Raw genomic sequence first — 19,801 nt, 5'->3', positions numbered from 1 at the left:
AGGACAATAGCTAATTTTTTCATGCATATTCAATTTAAGGAGGGGCTTGTAAAAATAACCACCAATGCATCAACTCACAATTACTATAAACCTATAAGACATAGTTATCATCATGTGATTGGACATTAGTATGTAAGCATTATAGAGGTCATGGGTTATTGAATATATTAACAATATTATGCATACATGGCCCACCCCACAGTTATAATTTCCAGACTTGACATTCCAATGAGATGATGTATGGTCGTGGACCCATTATCTAAATTGATTCAAACATTCATTAGTCACATTAGTGTAACTTTAAGATTCTAGCACTAAAATAAACAATATTTCTGACAGCTGTACGCACAGTAAACAAGTCAATACTTTGATAATTGGCATCAGGGTATAAACCTCATACACCCCAGACGACCGGTCTCTTGAGTATGCCTCAAATATAATGGGCGTACACATACTTTCAAATTGATGAATACACAGCAAAATAAATAGGTCAATGGGGGGAGGGGGGAGTACTCCAATAGAAAGGGTGTACGTAACTATGTACCACGGTTTTGACTCCCTCCTTTTTTCGACTCATGTAGACTTTTGAGTCTTGATTTTTAAAGCATTCAGATCTGACCCACCTCTTTGATTGCATGTACGACTTTTTTTGACCCACTATTTTGAACAAGGTTGTTTCCACAGGTTGTGTTCAGTCTATTTATCGGAAGTAGGCGCCTCCCGGGCAGCCAATGAACTAGCGATTACTGATGAAGCATGCATGTGTCACGTGAAAGTGTATCAAAAGCGTTCAAAACTCATGACCACGTCACCGTGTTATGTCTGGCTCAGAGCACGTGTTTTCAATTCACGTCAATTCACAAAAGACCTCTCACACATATAAATGTGTGTAAAAATTGATAGTATAATTTAAAACGTGCATGATTGTAGACAATCCGTCTCTTGGATTTCCGTCAAATATAACGGGCGTACATGTACTTGCATTTTTATTTTACAACGGATAAAATACACGGTACACAAATTAAATACGTCATGTCTAATATCAGAAATATATTTGCTTTCAATTTTAACAAAAAAAAAATCTCACACAAATGAACGGACAATTTAATATTCTCACAAATTTAGAACGTGCATGACTGCAACGCCATGATGGAAGTTCCAAAAGCAACTGTCCGTCCACATCTTAGTTCTTACGTTCAAAAGCTGTTGACTCTTCGATGACGTCCGTCAATCTCTGCGGTGTCGACTAGTGCATAACTTACAAGGAAAATGAACTTATATTATAAGTTATACTCGTGATTGCCTCACAATTTCTGGTAGGCTTGAGGTAACAAAAGTCATGACAAGAAAACACATGTACATACAATGACAAATTAAAAATACGGACGTAAGATTGTAACGCTCGTTACTTACATTACACATGCGATGGATGCCTGGACAGACCAACGAAAACGTCTTACGCCGCCGCCATTTCTCCCAAAACAACACGAGATCCGGGTCACATGACAGCTGCGCTTATCGCAACTTTTTCATGCATATTCATGAATCATATCTGTTTACGAAATGTCTGAAATGAGGTCACGTTTTACTGGCGTCAGAACATTCAAACATGGACAGACAAGTTTCGCGATTTGGATTTTTCAAGATAGTCGAAAGAAATGTCGAAAACTGAAACCATACCAACGTCTATAAATTGTCAATAGACCAAGAAATATATTCGTAAACAATTTGAATGATCAAGTAAGCCGAGACGTGTAAAGACATTTGAATCTCGATCTCTTTGCATAATACGGTCAGAGTGGAATCACGTCAATTGGCGCGCTATTTCATGCGTTCCTGCGAGATGCTATATATCATGTACCATTGATCAGCTAGGGATTATAATTTCAACACGATGTTTTAACAATAATAAATAAAATTGGTCCATGTATTTTCCAGATATAATCTTCATCCCATCTATCTCAAAGACAAGTCTTACCCTATAAATGCACAAGATGAAATTGATGTTTCTCTGAAATCTCAAGTAATTATTGGTGATGTATAAATCATCTCTTTTTCCAGTGAATATGTGGATGATCCAAATCTAGTCGCGAAGAGTTCTTCAACAGCTGGCGACTTTTTTTAAAATTATTATTATACAGTTAATACATTTACATAGGGTGGCTAATTAGCCTTAAATCAAATTTCAATGCTTTAATGTTTTAAATTTCACACACACAAAACATATTTCAATCTGGCTAGCTATATAACATTGACGTCAGTCTCGATCAGATGTTGTAGACATTCCGAACTTGACTTTTTCTGTGCTTTTTTTTTTAATCAAATCTGGTCCAAGACTTACACTCTGAAGTTTTGATTTAGGAAAAGTCCTACAATATGTCACTGGTTTTTTTTTAATATTGTGTCACCTTCACCAAATTTTGACAAAATAGTCTTGAACGTTTATTCTTTGCACAAATGCCGTACTTTAATAACTTGTTTCAATGGCAACGTTAAATGTTCATGTACAGAAACCATCAAAACTCATAAACCTGTGCTTACTCGAGTAAATATTGTATTAAAATTGGAATTCGAAATGGTGAAAATGATTAATTTCCGATATTTTCCCTATGACGTGGAAGGAAGAATTTATAATTTAAGTCTTTTTTTTTGTCATGGTTGTCATATGGCAAGATAAATTACTGTATCTTATGGAATGATTTTGCCCAGTGTGAATATTATTACATTGTCCATAACTTAAGCTTCTAGTTTCGACTTTTCTCTGTGCATGTGTATGTAAAATTAATAAAACAAAGTCCACCCTTTAGAAATCCAGGTGTGATCCAAATATCGGAATTCCGCGTATATCCAGGGGAGGGGTGTGTTTTGTACGTGTCAACAATGTTATTTACAAAACTAAAGAAGGACGCCCTCAAGAGTTGTTTGTCTTCTACGACTAATCAGAGTAAAAACACACAGGTAATGCCACGAACATTTTGTTCGCATGAGTTCTGGGAAATCGTCGATTTATATAAATTCCAATTTGATTAAACGTATGTGTACTTTGAACGATTTGTTTTTTAAAGGAGAACAGAGAGGTGGGGGTAATTTTGTCCAAACCGAAATTTGTTGGTGACCCATAAGTCTTGAAAAGTCACTCTCATGATATCATCTCTGCATCCCACTGCTTCTCTAAAAATAGGAGAAATATAGCTATTCAATTTAGGGGTAGGTAATTTATGAGAATAATACCCAATTATCGATGCTGATGTCATCATGGGCATTAGTGTGTGTGTCTGTCTCAACCCCCCCCCCCTCTCTCTCTCTCTCTCTCTCTCTCTCATATGAATTGAAAAATATATGATCATGTACAAAGAAACAAAATTAATTAACATGTTCTGTGTGAAATGATGACCTGAAATGGTGAGTGAGTGAACACTAAGCCCATGCCATGGCAGACGACTAAATAGCTGGGGGCGGTTGGATAAAGAAATGGAAAACAAACTCAAAAAAAACATTTGAATATTTATGAGACAACAAAAAAAAAGAAAATGCCCAGAAGAACTGGGGACAAAATTCACAGAAAATCAAGTTTGTAAAATTTCCCCAAACTTTGCCATATGGAAGCTGGCTTCTGGTCATCTTGAAATAACAAAAGAAATATTATGGTCCAAATACCAATCTCTCTTAATTTGACGGTCCAAATACCAATCTCTCTATATTTCCATTGAATTATCACAGTATATAGGCAGCCATATTGGATTCTAAAACGGCTTTTATCTATATTGATAAACTATCAACCAACTAACCAATCAATCAATCAATCAATCAATCAACCAAACTATCAACCAACAACCAACCAACCAACTAATCAATCAATCAATCAATCAATCAAACTATCAACCAACAACCAACCAACTAATCAATCAATCAATTAAACTATCATTAAAATACTAATGATCTGAAACACAAAAGTTCAAGTAAATGGAGTGACCATTTTTTAAATCCTTCCTAAAATAAAACAATGGACACACACAATATCATATTTAGATGTTTTTTTAATGACGTTTGGGTCATGTTGTACTAAGAGAACAAGATAGAATCTTCTCTATAATTTCACAAATCATAAAATATTGATATCACAACAAAATGGCAGTAGGGTAATGTAGTATAGAGGTCAAAAGCAACAAGGAGTAAAACTTACAATATATTGTGTATATCAGTCCCAGAATTCAAATATACAACTAAAACATTTTCATAATATCTTGTCTCAAACTGTATTTCATTCGTTTGTGATTATAAAATTAAAATGAAAAGATTTCATGCATTTAAATGATTATAATAATACTAAGGAACATCCCTACAACCATTTCTGAACTTAATGAGTTTGCCGTGATTTGTGGTATCGAGTTAATAATTACAATATTTTGGGAAATGTACACCTCGTTTAAACTGCCTGACACAATCAGTTCTGATAAGTGGTACACTTGAAAGTGACACATGGACATGCACGTGCACAAACATATGTACACACATATATACACAGGACAGGAAACGAGACACATGCACACACATTTTCATACACACACGAAATGATAATATTCATTAAGATAGACAAGTGGAAGGAAAGTGAGCAGACAGACGCACATACATACAGAATCATGGCCATTTCAAATGCCCCTTGTACCATATCTTCAAACAAGTATCTACTGTGTCTATGTATAGGAAATAGAGCCCTCTGGTGTGTGTATTGCAGGAAATAGTGCCTTCTGGTGTGTACCTGCTGCCATTTCTATTTGTTAACACTATTGTCTACTGAAATTATGACATGCTGTGAACGATCTGACACATTTTCAAATTGTTAAATAATTGATAATTTAAGTGTTTGAAAAAAAAGGCAAACTTGGCAAGTTCTGAAATGGTTGTACTTTATACCACTAGCGATAAATACTTGAAAAATATAGTGACAATAGTCTAAATGTTCAAACTACATTTCAAATAAAAGGTCTTGTCACACATTTACCTGAAACAAAAACAAACAAACAAACCAATCCAACATGGCAGCAAAACAAACAAACAAACATGCATCTTTTAAAGTATCTTCCTTAAAAAGACAAACCAATCTGCAGTTTTATATTTCGTAATCAATATTTCAAAGTTTCGCACCAGAAGAGTTGCATTACTGAAGCAAAAGCTGCTCCCATGTATAAAAAAAAGAATGACTGAATATCCCAAGATTAAAAGTCATTTTAAAAAGACAACTGAATTAATACCAAATTCCAGAAAAAAAAAGTTTTAAAATTCAAAGCACCCTAAAATGTAAAGATTTCTTAAAAGAATAGTAGAGGGCGGTATATTCCTATTTATATGCAAAATTAGTATCTGATGCATAGTTCCTATTGTACAAAGTGATTGGGTAGCACATGTTTATAATATAGGAGTGCAATTACTATATAGTTAACCTGATACAATGACCAAAAGTATAGTTTTAAAAACTGGGATCAGGAGTCATTTCATGACTTTACACCACCTACAATTACTTACGATGTCAGAGAAACATCAAGTTGATCTTGTGCCTTTATCTTTGCTGCTGGCAACTGCATCATTGGCGATAGCAGAAATAATATATTTATGGTTGCACAAGGAATATTCATGAGAGATAATTTACACTGAAGATAATAAGCCCTCAGGAGTCATGGATACGACAGCAAAGATAACATATGTATTTGCAAGATCAACTTGATGTTTCTCTGCAATCATAAGTAATTGCAGATGACGTAAAATCATGAAATGAATCTCCAGATCCCATAGTTGATGCAAATATCTCTATTTCCTGGCGTGGTTATTACGTTTCACCTGCTGGGCAGGATTGCGGTAATGATGTCATTAGTGTAGAAATACGAAGATAGAAACTACACAACTATGAAGTGATTTTCGACAGTTGCATATAAGAAAAGACTTAATATATACAAATAAGTCAATATATACATTCAAGATAAAAGCTGGAAGATAAAAATTATGTTTTAAGTGGAAGACGATGGGACCTGTAAAAACTCTATAGCTGTGAGCACCATTTAAAAAAGGCTCTCATAGAATTGTTATGATTAATATTCATGAATTTCCATGGTTGCACACATTTTTCTTTTATACTTCTTTAGGGTTGCAATAGGTAAGATTTATTAAATCGGTTCAAGGATTTCTGAAGATATTTTGTATATTGTTCAAAATCAATGTGTATGTCATGGAAAATGCGATTTTGTCATTAAAAGTTTACTAAATAACTTCGTAACAGCATCCTTTGTTTGTAACATGCACATGTACCTTATCTCTCAAAATACCATTTTGTTGTTTGTCATTGGGTATGGAATACAAATTTAAGTAGTAAAGTTCTCACTTTCTATTGGTCGTTTCACAGGTGCAGTTACGTACATCTTTGCAGATTGGGTGATTGCGCATCATTTGTATGCCACTTTCATCTTTCAGGATGAAACCATCTGGACAATAAACCTCACATGTAAAAGTATCAGCCACTATTGGTGGTTAGCCAGGTGGTTATAAAGAACAAGAGATTTCATTGGTTTCTGTTTTAGTTGTATGCCAAGTATTTTGCATGAAATCACCCCCAAGTATATTGCAATTGATATGGTTATATAATTTGCAGAGAAATGACTACTTCTTGTCTTTAGTCTACGTATATATAACAAAACATAGCATGTTCATTTCACTTTGGATATAAATGTATGTTCATTTCATCTTTCATATTCACATATAGGTGTTTGTTTCATCTTTGAACAGGTACTCTGTCTGGCATACAACTTCATGGTGTTTTCTACATTCTTGTCAAGCAACTGCTAGTGCAACTGTATTTTTTCATCCGACCATTGCCCTTTCACCCGTTTTCAGCTGTGTAGATTAGCCTTGATGCAAAGGCTAGATAGCATTATTTTCTTAGTTCTATATTCAGGTAGGTATGCTGATAAAATGACCTTCCAATGGCAGTTGGTGTCTGGTTTTAAGTACTGCTAACTATTCATATGTTTATTATACAATATAAGTTCCTCTCCACTGATGCTACGTGTATGGTTTAAAAAAAAGCTTGCTAGCAGTTATCTCCTTATCATTGTCTGACACATGGTAATCAAGTGCTAGCAGCTGAATTTCCAGTACCACGCTGTGTGCAGTGAACATCATCTGCTAGCTAGAAGACAAATTTTCATATTTGTCGAGGAAACCCTGCACAAACTGCGGCAGTCAAACTTCAATAACTGATCAGTGAATAATGCTCACCAACTGCTGGAAGTTTTAATTCCCACTATTGTTCTCTGAGCAGTGGTCATCATCACCAGCTTGCAGTCAAACTCCATAGTTGTCCGCTCAACACTGCTGAGAAACAATTAACAGAAAAACTGTTCCCTTCATTGTACAGTGAACAGAGCTGATCAACTGATGAAAGTTTATTACTCACAAATGTACCATGTACATGTACAGTGCTAATCACTTGGTAGCAGTCAAATATCTACCAAAATTGTCCAGTGAACACTGGGAATCTCTGCTGCTAATAGTCAAACTCTCATAACTGTAATACAGACCACCAGCCAGCATTTTCACATCACTGTCCAGTAGAATATATATATAAAGTTAGTTACTGCTAGAATTTACATCAACTGCCAGTCACCATATGATATAAGTAGATCCAGCCTGCATCCTTTCAGAGCAATCTTGGCAAGAGTTGATCCTGGTGGTTGTTTCTTCTATTAATATCTAGCTTGACGAGCTTTGAGCTGAAACATAGAAAATAAAAATGGGGTTATCATTACCATGAAGAAATAGACTAAATACAACTTACAGTTTTGTGAGCCATAACAAATAATTTGTCTGCTGAATGATTCATACGAAGAAGATACAGACAGGGTCAAATTTAGATTCTATGGTTCGTTACTCAATCATCAAAAATATTTCCATCATAATTTTCTGGAAACCTATTTTTGTTTTTAGTAGTAATAGTACAACTGCTGACATTGAGGCATTGACAAACAGAACCTGTTACAAACAGCTGAATTGGATTAATAACACTTGGCACAGCATGTTGGAAGTACATAAAGTTGTATTACAATCCATCATTTGAATGGCCACTTTACATCATGGTTCATGTTCACAACAATTGTCCAGTTCCCCTGCCATTTCATGTACACATAAAGAGGCCATAACACTGTTCTTATCAAACCATGGTGTGTGATACAAGTCTCAGCTCTTCCAACAGGCTCAGACGAGTGTTATTACAGTAATCTGATTCAGTTGTTTACCTTCCCTGTTTGTAACAGGTTTCAAAGCTTTGATTTTGGCAGTTGTAGTTGACAGCATAGATTTCAAAATGAATGTTAATTGGACTACAGTATTTTTTGTCTACTGCTATTTTTTCTCAAACTAGGGAGTATGGGATAAAGTTAGATAAGGCATAGGTATAGTGTGAATCCCCCTAACTAAATACTGCTTTGCATCATTGACAATAAGTGGACAGTGTTTTGTATTTGCCTGATATGAAATCTGTATTCTTACCTCAAGATTGCTCTTTGCTAGGTTTAAAACTTCATGTGTTTTAGTCACTGTAATGAAAATCCATAGCACATGGTTAAAAAATGACAACTTTGTTGCCTTGGTTACTCAAGACTCTCTTACATTTCACAATTTTGAGAACCATGAAATTGTTCTGTCATCTTTAATTTAGCCTTGTTTTAATTTTAGTACATTCTTTCATTAATGTTACAACATTACTTGCTTATTTCATTATGGGGCATTGTTTGATTGCTGTACCCGTGTCATTCATTTATTTCATTACTGTACCCTTATTTTCATTAATGTACCTTGGTTCATTACTGAACCTTTTGTTTCATTTCTGTACCCTTGTTTCATTATTACACATAGTTTCATAATATCACCTTTATTTCATTACCATGTTACTGAATCCTTATTGTAATCTTCAAGTTCCAGAATATTCCATTACGAAGCTCTTATTTCATTACTATATCCATATTTCAATACAATACTTTCATTATAACTGTTCCCTGATACATTATCTTGCTTTGTAATATTTTTAGTCAACTACTAGTAATTTGACTTACATTGGCGGATAATAGTCATTTCCATCCCTTCTTTGAGTTTGTTTGTTGCTTCTAGTCTCCTCAGCGCATTCTCTATCATATTTTCCTGGGCTATCACTTTCTGTTTCAGTTTGATGTATTCTTCCTTGGAAGGTAGTTTATCTACCCAGAATACTGACATTAAACTTGTAACTTCATCCAGTAATGACCTCAAACTGGTCACATTGTGAGACATCTCACGAAGTAGAGGATAATCCGATGATCCCTATGGGTGAGATTAAGATTAAGAAGAGATTGTATCAATTACCAAGAATTGCATGCTGGTCTACGCTGGGTTGACACTATGACATGACACCATGACATGTGACTATCAGTCTGGTATACTCTGGACATTCGCATTTGTGAACAATGTTGCAAGCTGACAAAAAAACAACTGATTACAGTGAAGATTTGGTCAAGGAGAGCAGCATGACAACAATAATATTTTGCTCGCTATGAGATCTAGACAATATTGACCGATATTTATGTTTACATTACACTTCAGTTATTGATGATTTACATGCATTGCATTGCTACCTTTTCTTTGACTCTTTTACTATTCATGTATTTAGAGTGACGTAGTACTGGGCTCATATAAATAAGGCCTAAAAACATAATTGTTTGGTTCTGGTTACCAGACCCCCCATCTAGCTTTTCACTGAAGGCCCGAAACTTTTTATTAATTATTCAAGAAAAAAATAATAAAATCGTAAAAATTGTGAAGTCTCATGAGAATTAGTGGATGCGGAAACTGCCATCAACTTAAAAAGACACCCTAAAACTGTTCTTCCAATCTGTAATAGCAATACATCTGAAATGGCTGTACATCTCAAAGCAATTTAAAGTTCATTTTTACATCTGCTAAGAACAATATAAACAAAGTGAAACTACTTGTCTTGAGTGATAAGAGTTGCGTATTTTAAAGAAATGTAATTTCACAGAATATAGAAAATCGGATGCTTCACCTAGGCTTAATTGTCACTGGTTTTAGAAGGTACAAATGTAACGATTCAAGTATTTTATTGGGATCAGTCGTATCGTGATGTGTTACTGCCAAACTCAACGTATTTTTCACCAAGTAAGTAGAAACATCACATGTATTGTCTTACCTTGTAAGCTTGTCTTTGTCGTTCTCTGACTCTAGCCTCCATACCACTGACAACCACAAACATTTCATGTACTTGTTGTTTTAGATTATCATAGTCTCGTACATGTCCAATGGCATGGACTACACCTCGCTTTGCCTTAGCTGACGGTGACTCACCCTGGCTTCTCATTGGTTGAACTCCTGTAACACAGAGAGAATGCAATAACTCTAATAATGTCCTCTAAAAACTGAAGTCCATCATGCGAATATATAAATTTTGATAAAATGTCTTTTCATACATTGGGTATTTGCGGAGTCTAGTAGAGGGTCGAATAGTTAGGGTTAGCTGACTTTGAATCTAGAGTTTCTGTTGTTTTGAGTTTTGAGTCTTAAGTCTTGCTGCTTCCATTTGAGTCTGAATGGCTATAGTCTAATCCTTTGTACAAGATTCGAACCACCACTCACCTGTAATGAATAGTGGTATATAAATGGGGACCTGGGAGGACAGAGATCATTGCTTGCCAAGTCACAATGTACACTCCGTAGGCAATTGAGGAAGTATGAACAGTTGTTCTGCAATTTTTAGTTTGTATGAAGGGTAATAATAGTACAGGATTTTGAACAGAATTTGGAAAAATATTACAAAACTGTGTGTTATCTTTGCATTTCTGGGCGTCATGACACCATTCACAAACAAGAGGATGTGATGAACCCCAAAACTGGCAACTTGCAGATTATGAGTCAGCCACTCTAACAATTCCACCATAATAAGTTACTTTAAAATGATGTCCAAATCTATAATCTGTCATGTGCCATATGTGAGAAGTTACTGGGGTAGTTGAACAGAGAGAGTGAAGCTTGCAGCACAAAGCTACAGCAGAAGAAAGTAAGCTGAGCAGGAATAAAAGTCCCAATGGATACAATTGTTTCATATACATTGTAATACAATTGTTGCTTGTCTCTGTCTCTTGCATAGGGGGAATCAAGGACTACATGAAAGACAACACACCTTCCTGTCATAAGTTTGACAGACAAAACAAACACATACATGTACATCATATTATGATTGTACGGGTAATGCTACATTAGTACATATTATCATACACACCTTTGTATTACAATGTATATAATCACCTTCTACAGGAGATATACACATGCAACAATTGTATCCATTCTGACTTTTGCTGTTGCACAACTTACTTTCTTCTGCTGTGCGAAGCTGAAATTCTAACTAACCTGGTACTGAGTGTAACATTGTGTCTTCAAACTGGACTGTACCATGTGACTTAACAGACCTTGGTGATGGCGATGTTCTAGGATGTGATCTGCCTTGATGATATGAGGGGCTATCTCTACCCTGGAAATGAAGTGGGCTGTCTACCCCATTTGGTTTTGGACTATTCCTTTCACTGTATAAACTTGGCATAGAGGAGGCAGCTTTCATTCCACCATCTACATAATCATTCTCAGTTTGAACTGGTTTATCTGTGGAAAGGACAACAAAATTTCACTGGGATTAACAAATTGTTTTGTAGATTTATAGAGAAAATTTGTCAGGGTGTACTTTTTCCAAAACAACAGCTGCAAATATCCTAAATATAACTTATCTTCTTTACGACTTGTTTATTATAGTAATTGAATTTCACAGTTCGGCAGATTTCTGTACTATCCAAGATGCCTATGAAACAAATGGGTTTCTAAAGTTAGCTGCATCCTGTATGCGTTTGGCTTTCCATGCAGGTGTATGTGTACATGTGTGTTGGATGTATGCAAGTATATACCATTAGTTATACACTACAATGTATCTATAATGATAGTGGAAAGGCTTGCATGCAGGAATGTACATTCAAAATATCATCCCCAACAGTCACAGCTCACAAAAGCATGCAAGCTCAAGATTGTTGTATCTTTGCATATTATTAAAAGTCATTCCAATTAAAGTCTTTAAACGCAACTATTTTCTAGAATATAACCTTGAAACTACAGTATAACTTTTCAATTTTTTTCACTTCAAACCTACACCAGTTATTCTATCGACAAAGTCTTACCTTCAAAGAGACGTCGCGGACTGTATTTGCGAGAATCTGTTCTTGTATTCACTGTGACGACGGTTGCCTTGGAGTTAGGTGATAACTGTTCATTAGTTAGTTGTTCTAATTTCACTCTAAGTGCATTGTTAGTTTCAATACTTCTCTCTAGTTGTATCCGTAGGTGACGAATCTCTTTAAGTAGTTCAGTTAGATCAAGTCCAGATGAATCTTTTAATGATGGAGATTGTCTACTTTTACCATCACCAGAACCTGTTAAAGAAAAGTTAAACAACGTTAATTTTGCGTTCTTCATTTTTTGTCATTTTGTTCATTGACTTTAGAAAGCTTCTCTAAATTGCAACTCAGTATCAAAGTTTCAATTCTTGGCATAACATTGTACCTTATGCTAGAGGGTCAAAACAGAACGAGAAGGTCGACTTATTCTCACATAGACTAAGCCCCTTGAATTAAAATACACTCATGCGAATTACTAATTGTACATGGCTGGAATACCATACCTTTCTTTGCTAATTTCTCTAGGTAAGACAGTTCTACTTTCAATGATTTATTTAACTGACTGCCTTCATCGTACTGCTCTCTCCATTTCCTGGTTTCCTCTTTAAGTCTAGAAAGGCAAGAAAAATATCAACAGTTAAGAAAACATTTGAGAATAGACCTACTTTCATATCTTAAATTTGCAGTTGCTATCAATGTAACTTTATATCGTGTGTATGCCATTGTATGTGTATAGCTGTACACACAAGTTTACCCACAGGATGCAGCGAGCATGTAATCGATCGATCGATCGATTCCATTCTCACTGCACCCTGTGGTTCACCTAAATAATATGATTTAAAATACATGCAAAAGTACTTGAGGATGTAGCACAGCAAAGGGAAGCTGTAACAAAACGGCCATAAAATGCTCCAGTTAGAGCTGCTGCATATATTGGGCAACAATCAATATTTGAGGAAGAAAAACAGTTGTCTGGTAGGTAGAGCTATATAAAATGTTAGTCCTGAACAAAAATATAATCCCATATAGTCCTTATGAATCCACTGATATGACGACACTAATGCAGTGTTTTTGCTGAGCATGGTAAGTAGGTAATATCCACTGGGGTTCCAAAGGCGTTCCAAGTCATTTTACTGGGCTTCCCACATAAAATTACCAAAGATTCCATGAGAAACCCTGCCTTTTTCTTTATTCTTTTTACCCCTTTCCTGCTTTCTGGTACCAGGGTTCCCCAACCTTAGCAAAAGCACTGCAAATGCAATGACCCGGGATTGAAACATAGTCCTTTAAGAAAGTCATGTACACCTTTAAATCAAGACAACAACTTTACTAAAACTCCCCACAGCTTCACATACTTGCAGATGATTTTGCTGTACATACAATTTGACTTTTAAAAGTGACTTCTGTTTACTCCAAAGGATGATTCTAGCATTATCAAAGATATAGAAAAAAAAAAAGGGGGGGGGGGGGAGAAACACAACTACCCACCTCTTTGTGTCCTGTCTAGACCGTGATAATTCTTGTTTGATCTTGTCAAGTGATTTCTCTGTATCATCTAGTGTCTTCTCTTTGTCCGATAAAAGTTGATCTTTCTCTACTAACATTTGTCTGAGGTCCGAGTTCTCTTGGTTTAACTCTACATTTGTTTGTTGTAGATAAATATTGACAGCATCTGATGTAAACAAATAAAAATGACAAATTAAAATCATCCGCACAGACAGTACGTAATATGGTTATAATGTGTTATGTATGATGGTACATATAATGCATTGCACAACATTACTTTGCATTACATTACAATGTACATGTATTACATTACACATTACCTTACATTGCACACATTCCTCAACATTACCTTGCATTACATTACATGTCTTTACATTACATGAGACACAACCTCGCATTACATTTCATTACATTACACATTACTTTGTATTACATACATTACACTACATATATAATGGATATCTTGCATTACATTACATAATATTACATGTACATTATACAACCTTGCATTACATTACACAACATTGCATTACATTACACTGTATATATTACACATCACCTTGCACTGCATACATTACACAACATATATAATGAATACCTAGCATTACATTACATTGTATTACATTACAGAACCTTGCATTACATTACATTGCTTGCGTAGGTATGTTCTCCAAATTATTTTTCAGTCAGTCAGAAACACTAATGACATAATGGGCTTGCCATTACTCATATTTGACTTGTAGTGACAAGGCCCCTTAGGTCATTCGTATTTCCCTCAGATGAATGGCGAAAAACTTTGGGGAATAACATCTAATTATACACTCATTACATGCATCGAAATAAGCAGAACTCAGCTCTGTTAGGACACTTGCTCTCTAATATTTACATTTGTGATCAAATATATGCTTGTAAATTTTCAAGTATGTCAACTTACCACCTTCAGCTACAGTAGCTGCTGCCAATTTTTCTTCAAGTTGTTCCCGTAGCTTGTCGTTTGTAATGATTGATTCTTCAAGACGCTGTCGCAGCATGCGAATTTCCTCTAAATGTTCATTCAGTATAGTTTGTCCATCGGGCACATCTAATGATTCATCCTTATCAAATGCTATTTTCTTATACACATCAAGTTCACCTTTCAGAGAAGAGTTCAACGCTTCACTTTCTTGTAGTTTTTTCTTCAAATGATCCAGCTCAGCCAGCAATTGAGCATCTTGTAGTTTGGCATGTGTTGGTGGAGTCTTTGAAACTGGACTTGTTTGGATTGATTTGGATCTGGGCTTGGACAGTGGTGATTTTGTGAGGATTGTGTTTTGGCTGACAGCAGAACTGACGTCAGATTCGTATCCTGACCGACCTCCATGTGGTGGCGATTCGCGAGAGTGCGGTGATCCCTTTTCATCTGATGTCAAATTAGCTTGTGTATCTGTCTCTGATAACCGTCCTTGGTAAACACTGGATCTTGCTTCTGATGAGAAAAAGGTTTTCAAGCAAATTTGAATTCTTACTTCATGAACCTTTCTGTTCCTTGCATGTAGAACTGCTTGTACAACTTGTATACATGGAAAATGGAATCTCATTTGAAAATCAATTTGTTTCGCTCTTTAAATCATTTGTTTACTATTTATACTTATTTTTTTTGTACTACATATTCTAAAATAAATGGTTGTCTAATGAGAATTCAGAACAATGAGAGAGAAAAAATGCAGATAAAATATTCACTGAAAAAACAACAAACATTCCTAAGTCATCTCTCAATCATATAGTAAATCAAATAAAGGAACTCACAGATTCTGAAAATACCAAGTCAAGTTTTAAAAATCTTAATAACACCTACCTGACAGAGTTTCATCTAGATCACTTATAATTCTTTGGCTTTGTTCAGCTTTGTTTCTCAGCATACCCATACGTCTTGGAGTCAGTGGCATCACAAAGCTCCACTCTCCATGTTCATTCTGCTTCACCATGGCACTAAGAGTCTTCACCAGGTCCTCCAAGTGATCCTGAAGCATTTCACAAATCCTCCTTGATTCTTCTAACTGTTGTTGAAGACCTTCTACTTCATATCTCAGATCCTGTATGTTCCTGCTTTGATCAGCTGGAAGAGAGTATCTCAATTGTTCTTCCAAAGCCGCTTTCTCAGATTGAATCACTTCTTTCTCAATCTCAAGAGCTTTCTTTTCCTTTTCTAAAGCATTCCTCTCTGCCACCAAGACCCCTTTCTCAGCATCAAGGCTCTGAACATCGTTTGTGAGTTCCAGTTGACGGTGTTGTAGTGCCCGTCTGTTCTCTTGCAAAAGGCCGATGTTGTCATGTAAAAGTTGTTTGCGTTCGTGCATTGTTCTGAGTTCAGACTCTGTCGTAGCTTGTTCCTCATGTAATGATGCACTCAATTCTTCATAACGTTTCAGCTCTGCTCTCAAGAAATGTACCTCGTTTCTTAACTTATCTACAGCTTCTTCATTGGCTAGGAACTCATACCAAGCGTCGCGCTCACTGTCAGATGGACTGGAGCGACTGTGGCTAGGACTACGAGAACGGTCACTCAGGAGTTCTCGAAGTTTATTCTGAAGGACAGACACAACTTTACGGCTTCTTTCCAACTGACTCTTCAGATCTTCAATTTGTTCTTTCAACTCTGCTGGGTCGTGACTATCTCCATAGTCTGGGAATATATCAAAACTGCTAGTGCTGGCCTTTCTGGATGGTGACCTTGATGACCCAAGGTCGTCACCATCTCTAAACACAGGTGATGAAGCCCACTTAAGGTCAAGATCAACTTCAGGTTCATACAGATTATTTTCACTTCTGCTCTTATTGAAAGATGGAGAAGGTGGAGGCATGATTCCAGCAGCTTTCATTCTGTTGCGATATATCTTTATTTTCTCAGCCTGACTTCTCACTGTGGCCTCTGTAGCTTGCACCTTTTTCATCAACAATTTCACTTTCTGTTTATTGTCATTCAATTCTGCTCGCATGGTCTCAATCTGCTGGCGAAGAGCTGCATTGACATCCTCTAAGAGAGGCTTTGAGGTACCATGGGAAGGTGAAGCCCTAGGCGATGGCTGTATTTGTCCTTGCGGTTTCTTGGTATCTTGCAGCTCCTTCCTAGTTTCCTGTAGTTGATCCTTCAACCGTTCAATCTCCTGAGCCATTTCAACAATTAGCTGTGGATTGAAACTTGGTGAATCTTCATCTATAGAAGTGTCCAACTCAACCTGTCTCCTCAGTAGATTATTTGTCTGCTCTGCGGCATTCAATTTATCTTTCAGTCGCTTGATCTCTTCCTCTTGGACTCTTTTTACCGCTGTGAGCTCTTCCACTTGAGCATGCAGGTGCTCCTGCTGGGTACTCCTCCTGGGAATCTTTGAACTTGACTTATCAAGTTTTTGTCGAAGTGTAGCATTGTCTTTTTCAGCTTTTACAACCTTTGACCTCAGCTGATCATTTTCTTGGCTAGCACGTGTCAGTTCAGATTGGAGGTTCTCCTTATCTTGATCGACGTCATCAATCCCAGCTCGTAGCTGCTCATTCTCCTTTTGGACATCAGCAACAGAGGACTGCAATTTTCTGTTCTCTTTCTTAATGTTGTTCACTTCTGCATGCAGTTTTTTATTTTCATTATCAATATCATGACTAACAGACTCTAAATGTGATTTCTTTCTTTCAAGTTCTTTTGTTTTGACATTCAGTTTCTCCACTTCTTCAGGTAATTTTTCCAAGCGACTCACCTCAACACGCAATTCATGATTCTCCTTCACTAAGGAATCAACTGTGCCTTGGAGCATGTTGCCTTCCATTTTCCCATGGCTGTCAAGTTCTTGAATTTGCTGAGCGAGTTTCTCAACCTCTTCTGCTTGTTCTTGCATGACTCTGTTATCCTCATCTTTCTGCATCTGTAGCTGATCAACTTGTCCTCTCAGTGTCTTCACCTCATCTTCTCTGGCTTTGATGAGTTTATAACTTTCCCGGACAGACTGTTGTTTGGTTTTGTCAACATGTTTGGCTTCTTTAAGTTTCTGTTGGAAATTCTCGATTTCTTCTTTCAAACTCTTATTGAGTCTGTCAGCCTCTGTCAGCTGTTGGTTCAAGCTATCTAATTCAACTTTGTCTTCAGCGTTCTCTTGTGACAGACTGTATAGTTGAGACTTGATGTCATTGTGTTCTTTCATGAGATTGACACTGGGTGACATCCTTCCACTGCCAGGCAATGATTTCTTGGCAAGTCTCTCCTGGAGGGTTTCTATCTCATCTTCCTTATCAACTACCAGTTGTTCCTTCTCCAACAGCAGAGTCTTAGCTTGATCTAGTTGTTCCTTCAAAACTGCGACCACATTATCATTTTCATTGTTACTGTACCCCGCTGGATTCTCCAGAGCAAAATCAAGCTGCCTCTTGAGAGTTTGATTCTGAATTTGAGACTCCTTTAGCTGTACTTCCAGCTGATTGATCTTCTGTCGGAGCTTGGATAGGATATTCATTCTGGCAGCCTCCTCATTGTCTTCTTGGCCTGGAATACTTCGCTGGTCTTCATCAGATTCATCATCTGTGGCTCTCTGTCTCAGTTTGGCATGGAAGTCAGCGATATCACCTTCTGGTGATGATATGTCTGTAGCGTTAAGTGGTTGGTCTCTGAAATCAAATTTTAGACCTGATTTCTGAGTAGATTGTTGTTTTGGAACTACAACATCATTGGCACCTCCTACACCTCCATCTCTATGTTTTAATTCTTCCAAGCGACTTTGAAGAGAAGAGTTCCAACGACGAGTCTCTTCAAGTTGGTCTCGTAATTGCTGGATTTCACGAGCAGAGCCTAACAAATCTAAAGGAAACAGAAAATGTGCAACTGTTAAAAATCATAACATGTCTGACCTTACATGGTAAAGGGGTACTCAAAACAATTTAAATGGCATATATTTTCCATTATGCTATATTACAGTTACTTTTGGATGAGTTCAGATTTTGCCATTTTGAATATCCAGTCTTATTCACATGGTTTTAAAGACTGAGATTTCAATCCCAGGTTTTTGCATTTAGCGTTATCAGTGGGGCCATCATTAGGATTACACAGTGTTAATCTTTGTTCCGGGTCAATTTTTCTATAACTCTGTAAGACAAAGTTTTTAACACCTAAATTTTTATCCTAATCCAAATTGGGCTGCTAAGTTCTTTCGCATGGCGTAATCTTTATAAGATAATGTATGGTTGTATGATTGCCTAGGACCAGTGATTTTGTACAACAGAAAAATCAACTCAAATAGGATGGAAATCATGGAATTTTAATTCCCCAAAGGCATTTTGCATAGTCATACATATCATTGAAACAATGGCTGGAATTCAGATGAAGTGGGCTTCAAAGATGAAGTGGGCTTCAAAAGTTACACTTGTGTTTTAATAGTGGAAAGATGTGGATATCCCAAGTGCCATAGTTGGCATGTGACAAGCATAGCACTCTTTTATAATCATAAAGTCACTCACCTGCATCACTTCCTATTCCACTGGATGCTGGTGAGTGTGACAATTGCTTTTCGAGTTTTTCTCTCAGGTGTGCACTTTCTCTTAGACTGTCTTCTAGTTCTGACCGTAGGGCTTCAACGGCAGCCAGTTCTGTCAACAGCCTTTCTCTAGCGAAGTCACCCTGATCGTGGCTTCCTTCTGCAGAGTTCTGTAGTCGCATGCTCTCATATAACACTTTCTCAGCATGAAGGGCAGACTTCAATCTGTCTATTTCTTTCATCTGTTTATGAAGGGCAATTTGCATCTAAAAACAAAGTCACAGTAAAAGTAAGCTAGAGAATACAGTATATCTTACATGTTTGTGGTACATGAAATGGAACGATTTGTGTTTTAGCACGGTTTTTGTTAAGGAGTGTTAGGGACATGAAATCTTCTGGCAACTTCTCCAGGTGTTTTACCAAAGTTACCGACCAAATTTAGGAAACTATGAGTGTTTTACGGGAACACTCCCCCCCCCCCCCCCCCCCCCCCCCATTTTTATTTTATTTTACCAGGGGTGCAGCTCCAACCTTGAGTACAAAGTACAATGTAGT

General features: G+C 36.6%; 2 protein-coding genes across 2 annotated transcripts in view; both read right to left on the bottom strand.

Moving 5' to 3' along the window:
* LOC144441157 (uncharacterized) overlaps positions 1 to 1,476 on the bottom strand; it is a 36,726-nt gene extending 35,250 nt beyond the window's left edge. The window contains exon 1 of the mRNA XM_078130695.1: positions 1,414 to 1,476. The gene's annotated coding sequence lies outside the window, so the exon portion shown is untranslated. The remainder of the gene's footprint in view (positions 1 to 1,413) is intronic.
* Positions 1,477 to 4,051: 2,575 nt separating this feature from the next.
* Positions 4,052 to 19,801, bottom strand: part of LOC144440675 (uncharacterized) — a 49,075-nt gene continuing 33,325 nt past the window's right edge. Inside the window, exons 22-32 of the mRNA XM_078130060.1 lie at positions 19,230 to 19,512; positions 15,589 to 18,573; positions 14,689 to 15,219; positions 13,737 to 13,920; positions 12,752 to 12,858; positions 12,252 to 12,503; positions 11,440 to 11,688; positions 10,226 to 10,404; positions 9,099 to 9,342; positions 8,536 to 8,582; positions 4,052 to 7,760 (exon numbers count right to left, since the gene is read on the bottom strand). Of these exons, the coding sequence (XP_077986186.1) occupies positions 7,734 to 7,760; positions 8,536 to 8,582; positions 9,099 to 9,342; positions 10,226 to 10,404; positions 11,440 to 11,688; positions 12,252 to 12,503; positions 12,752 to 12,858; positions 13,737 to 13,920; positions 14,689 to 15,219; positions 15,589 to 18,573; positions 19,230 to 19,512 (5,088 nt within the window). The 3' untranslated portion in view covers positions 4,052 to 7,733. The remainder of the gene's footprint in view (positions 7,761 to 8,535; positions 8,583 to 9,098; positions 9,343 to 10,225; positions 10,405 to 11,439; positions 11,689 to 12,251; positions 12,504 to 12,751; positions 12,859 to 13,736; positions 13,921 to 14,688; positions 15,220 to 15,588; positions 18,574 to 19,229; positions 19,513 to 19,801) is intronic.

Source organism: Glandiceps talaboti, chromosome 10, assembly GCF_964340395.1.
Source record: "Glandiceps talaboti chromosome 10, keGlaTala1.1, whole genome shotgun sequence".
Taxonomy (NCBI): Eukaryota; Metazoa; Hemichordata; class Enteropneusta; family Spengelidae; genus Glandiceps; species Glandiceps talaboti.
This window is presented reverse-complemented; position numbering and strand designations above follow the sequence as displayed.